A 6000-nucleotide genomic window follows, 5' to 3' on the forward strand; every position below is an offset into this window, starting at 1 on the left:
AGACATCATTCTCTAAATTCCATCTGTTTTGTCTCCAGGCAGCCTTGTGGCAGCGCTGTAAGAAATTCCTTGATTCTTGCGATGCGTTCAGTAGCCGCCAGATGGCGGCTTTAAAGAAGGAACAAAAAGAGGAAGAGGCTGTGGAGGGGGCCCAGCAGGCAGTTCTGGAAAAAACAACCCCATCCTCTGCTGCTGCCCAGCAGCCAAAGAAACAAGCCAAGAGTGCTGGCAAGAAGAAATGATGGTCTTTGGCACTAACTTCCTGTCTCAATATCCTCCTCAGACACTTCTGAACAAGCCTGTTTGAACAGTGAGCAATCTTCATTTAATCACATCATTGCAGCCAAGACTCGATGATGTAATATCTGACTATCCCTGTACACAATTTAAAGTGTTTTCATGTCCTGCTCATGTCCTCTAACTTTGAAGAAATAAGAAATGTATGGACCTGCAAAGATTGTTAACTGGTAAAAGACAATGACTAAAACTTAAAGTGCAATTATCAAAGATGTTCATACTTTGTCTTTTTATCATCCTTACAATCCATATTGAATTATATTCTGACTGCACTCATCTACATTCTTTTCATCTTGACTTTATACCCTCAATAAACAGTTGAAATGATCAAGTGTCTGTTATTGGCGTTCTTCAGACATGTAAAACAACTCTCCCTGTCCTTACCCTGAGAATGTCAACCCAACGCGTCAGAAATGTATGTCTTCGACTATTCCATGCCCACCGCGCCTGATTATATTCTGCGAATCTTGTATTGTCTTGAAGGTCACTGTATTGACTGTGCGCCTCAAGGCCTGCAGGATAAAGCCTACCTCCCACAAGCTGAGTGCAACTGATTGATTGGCTAATTGATGTATTCTTGTTGATAGAAGCCCACAGCAGTGCGTTCCAACAGCAAGACAAAGAGTTGTGTATGAAAAATGCATCATAGGTGGGTGGCAAATCTTTATGGCAACATAGCAACTATTGATTAACACCCCCAAGGTTGAAGTCAAAGTATTTCAAAACAGACAGTCAGCTTTCTAATATGCAAAAAACTGTTGATCAGTCTGTTCTTTCTTTCTGAAATGAATACGATACGGTTAAACAAGTGCAGTTTATCTTCGCTTACAATATGAAGTGTATGTAGTGCGTTCCATGCCACAGAGGGAGTCAGCCGATCAGCTGAGGAATGGGAAACTAAATTTGAAATGAAAGGGAAGAGGCTGCCATCTAGTGGCTTTGGGCTATAATAAATTTTCATTACCATGCCTGCACTATGCTTTTTTTTCATGGCTGACAATAATGAATAGCTCAATTTTGTGCTGCGGCATGAAGGAAATGATCATTGTGCAGTGTGTGCATGTGTTTAGAGGACATGGATTTGTGTATGTGTGCATGTGCAAAGTCATCCTGTAGAAATGTCCTGGATGTATATGATGAAATAGTAATACTCGTATCTTTTACATTATTTACAGTGACTATCTGCATGCGATTCTTAATGCACAATACGTTAGCATGTGTGCATTGCTCATTCTTCTTTCAGCTCTGTGAGTGCTCTGTTGTGCTGTGTGTATGTCCCACTGCATTTTGTGCGTCTCCTCGGTGTGTCAGGCCTCATCTAGCAAGCCACTATTTCCCCCCTTGTATAACTGCATGACAGAACTAATCCTGAAAGCCTTGTTCCTGGCACAGAACATTCTCTCTTGTCTCTGCACTGTTCCCCCTCGCCCGACTTGTTCCTCCCTTTTTCCAACATTAGCTGTTATTTGCTGTCCCCCCCCCCCCCCGAAAACCTACACACATCCTCCTCCTCCTCCTCCTTGTGTGTGTGTGTGTGTGTGTGTGTGTGTGTGTGTGTGTGTGTTTGTTGTATGAGAGAGATCACCACACTTTGTAATTGTCTGTGACGTGTGTGTATTAACTGAGGGGCTGTTTCTTAATTGGCAGCTGTTGGCTGGTTTGATGCAAATGTGTTGTGAGCGACAGAAGAACTGTATTGTAACCTTGAAAACAAGGGGACGGTTGCCCATTGTGTGTGTGTCTGTATCTGTGTGTGTGTGTGTGCATTGGACTTCCCACAAGTAATGAGAGAATATTTGATTCTTAAATGGACCCACATAGACGGATGATGAAATTAAGTGAAAGTAGATCTACATTCCCAGAGTGGTGTAGAGGCTGTGGCAGCTCTTTAATTCACTTTCCATTTTGGAGGTAATAATTCAAGAATGCCTTCATTATTATTTTTTTCTGAATGGAAAAAGGGACCTTCTTACTTCCAGAAATTGCCTTTCTTTTTATTGGTTTTCTTTCAAGGTATAAGGCACCATTAAAGATCCTATACCTGCCGACTGTTTTTCACTGAGCGTGGTGATGTCCTCTCCCACCTTCCCTAGATCTCATGCATAAAGAGTCACAGCCTTTTAAGTTAGTTTCTCCTGCATTATACAAATCATTTCATTTAAGTTAAGAACCCTCTCTATTAAAGAATAGTTTAAACATGGCAGACTAGCTATGTCTCACTGATGAAGCCAAAGCTTTTAGTGGTATTAACTGGATGTCAGTGTTGACATCTCTGCAGGAAAAATACTTTTAGAACAGATAGATGACCACAGTAGAGATGATGCAACTTTAATAGGGAAACAAAGAAATAGAAATAAAGGCAGCGCCCCCTAGAATAAGACAAACCATTGAAAACAAAGAAATAGAATGTCAGCAAGGAGGACATACCAGTTATCTGCATTCATGGCTTTTTGACATTTCTGTACTACAGAGAAGGAAATGTCAACTTAAACATTTGTATTTGATTTACTGTAAGTGAGTTTGTTTTTTGGCTAGAACCACACAAACGTTAACGAGGTGATTGCTCTCTTTTTCTTAAAAAAAAAAAAAAAAAAAAAAAAAACTGCTTAGATTTATGTGAGATTAATGCAAAGCTTGATTCACTTCTATATAATATGCATCATTTGCATTCATATTATACAAAAAGATTTTTCTTTACTTTGAGATGAAGTTAAACAGGTTCATTAATTTCCAAATTGAATTGGACCCATTTTCTCCAGTTAACGGCACCAAATAAGGTTCACTGTTCAAGTTATCATTTAATTACACAACGTGTATTTGTTACAAAAAAGCTGCCGATACAAGAAAGGCTTTATCTTTTTCTAAACATTGAACTCATGAGAGGATTAAAATCACTAAAGAATCAGTCTCCTAATTATTCAGCTCCAGCAAGGAGACCTTTACTTGAAGTTATCACAGAAAGTGGAGGAATAAACGCACTGCTGATGTGATTCCAGGATTTTACAAATGTCAGTTAGACCACAATTTTGCATATTTTCAAAAAAAAAAATTCTATTTACCTTTCTCTTTTGCCCGGGCACATGCATTCCCCTGCATGCATCAATAACAACACACGCTTCAAGCTGGTTGGGTCAGATACAGGGTCTTTCGCCTTATTGGCCCAGCATGCTGCAGTGTTGTCCATTGTTGTTGCTCTCTCCCCCTTGGGACTGACCAGCTCCAGAGGTCGGTCTTCAGAGTCCGCTAAGCCGACAAAAGACAGAAGGAGAGAAAGAGACTTTGAAAGAGGGCAGCCCATACAGCCAAGACTTGACTCAGCTCAGATGACAAGGAGCAAAAGGCCAAGTGTAAACTGTATGTTGACATCACAATAGCACTGAAGAGGACAAGGTGAGGGCTCACAGATTTACACCCAGACTTTACTGCAGCAATCCAAAACCGCTGTAACTCTCTCTCTCTCTAATGCACACACACACACAAACTGAATCTCAGACCTGAACACAAGAAAATGCTGACCTGGTTGCAGCCTCATTTCTGTAACCAACTATTCCCCCCTCCTCACCTTGCTTTGGCTTCACTCTTCTTTGGCCCACCCTCCAGCAATGCCACTTCTCTCTAAAGCCAACACAGCACAAGCTCAAAGAAAAAAACTGCAGCGCTTCAGATTTGTAGGTGCAGAGTGAATAAAGCACAGAAGACAAGGTCATCATCACCATTGAGAATCAGGTGCTGTCATCAGATTTGGGTTGTAACTTATACAGATTACCTTTTCAATCATATCTACCTTATTCCCCCTCTAGCCTTGGTTTTATCAGCTCCCTCCCTGGACTACCAAGTCATACTTTGTAAAGATCCGTCTATTCCTATTTGAAGGTCAAACTGAGTCAATATTTAAGGCTGATGTCAGGAGTTGGGATCTGGATAAGCTGCCTGTGGTCCGGCACTGTGTACACTTAAAGATTTGACAGTGACAGCGGAGACTGGCAAGTTACTATTCGAAGCACAGGCCGAGGTTGGCAGCTGTCCCTCACTCAGCACATCACTACATGATGTTTACAGCAGTGGGATCAAGGGATTGTTTGCAGAACCAAGTTTCTTTTTCATCAGAGCAGCCCTCTGGGGTGTTTTGATCCAGCTACATCCCCTGATATTTAATCTCACTACAGCTAATCCTAGGTGGCCACTGTTTCAAAGTCGCACACATGTCGTCATCAGGGAAGGCAAGAATCTGGAATTACAATATGTAGCATGACATTTGGGTTACAATTCAATAAATTGCTTTCTACTGCAATGAGATTTTTCATGTATTTTTTTGGACAACAGGGATTACTTTGTTATGCAGACAGAACATGCATAAGAAAATTAACTTCCAGATATACTTTTGAGAATGATCACACTCCAATGTGTGCTGTTATAGCTCAATATCAACGTGATTGTTGATATTGGATCATAGGCATGAGGTTGCAGGCCAATGTGGCGGAAGACGATCATAAATATTTCAAGAGGTGTGAGACAGCGCCTACTCAGGGCATCAACACTTGGGTGCGTCTGACCTGGAGAAAAGTTTAAAAAAATCTCAGCTTGTGGACTTTTTGTGGCCTTTTTAGCCTAGTGGAAATGGATTGCGGGTGTCTCCTCTGCAAATTTTGAAGATGACCAAAGCCATGCTGACATTCATTATAAAAGCATTACTTAAAGATGAGTATTGCTTTTATACAACAATTAGTTACTCATTAGGATACAGCAGCACAGCAGTGACTAGCCTAGAAATGGACTGTTGTAGTTTTGTCTATCACACAAACAACTTAACATAATTCATTGAGCACCTTGTATACAATCAAGTGGACTCAATCTCAGGACAGATATTGAAAACATTAGATACAATTTTGAAAGACTTAAGAAAAGATCTGGTAAAAACAATCAAATGTCATAAATAAATACAAGTAGATGAAAAGTTAAATAAGACTAAATGAATATCAGGCATAACTTTTGTAAAAACCATGATTAAAACTTTGGCTAAGGCTATAAAACCATTTACTCCAAATTAAAAGCCAGATTGAATAAGAAGATTTTTAAACTTGGTTGTATCATCCAACATTAAACTATTACTTTTTACGTGACGAGTAAGAAACTGGCGTCAGCCTATATCAGTCAAAAGCTAATCTTGTCTTTATTGACACACAAATTGTATTCAACAGCATTATAAAACCCTATGTTTTGATTTTTACGTGTATTACTATTTCTTCAATCTCTTAGGTAATGTAGAGAAGTCATTGTGGTTGTAAGGATGCAATGATTGTTACTTCCTGTTGTTGCCTCTTTCAACACTTTATTTCAAAAGGTCTTTCATAAGGCGTGTTAGTTCACTCCAGATGTGTTCCCTACTGTTTTTGTAACATATACTCATAAAGTGATTTATTCCATGTGTGAGTGGTGTTGAGGAGCACTTTTGTCTGGTTCAGCACTAATCATGCATCATTTGATGTCACCGCATCAAAGCTGCGCCTCTGCTGACAGGAGGATGAAGGATGATCTAATAGATAAATGGCTGGATGGGAGGATACAAACAATTTCCTTAAATAGCATCACAGCAACTGCCTGAATCACAACCTAATTGCCTTGTGTTGGAGATGATTGCATTAATTCAGCGCTGCAGATTTGGTTTACACAGCAGAGCCGGGAGGTGTCAGGTTGCCAATAAAA

General features: G+C 40.0%; 1 protein-coding gene across 2 annotated transcripts in view; it reads left to right on the plus strand.

Annotated features, from left to right (window-relative positions):
- adgb (androglobin) overlaps positions 1-624 on the plus strand; it is a 40065-nt gene extending 39441 nt beyond the window's left edge. For both annotated transcript variants that reach the window (XM_065964086.1, XM_029277145.2), the window contains exon 35: positions 39-624. In XM_065964086.1, the coding sequence (XP_065820158.1) occupies positions 39-242 (204 nt within the window). In that variant the 3' untranslated portion in view covers positions 243-624. The remainder of the gene's footprint in view (positions 1-38) is intronic.
- The last annotated feature ends 5376 nt before the right edge of the window (positions 625-6000 follow it).

Source organism: Labrus bergylta, chromosome 15, assembly GCF_963930695.1.
Source record: "Labrus bergylta chromosome 15, fLabBer1.1, whole genome shotgun sequence".
In the NCBI taxonomy this organism is placed as follows: Eukaryota; Metazoa; Chordata; class Actinopteri; order Labriformes; family Labridae; genus Labrus; species Labrus bergylta.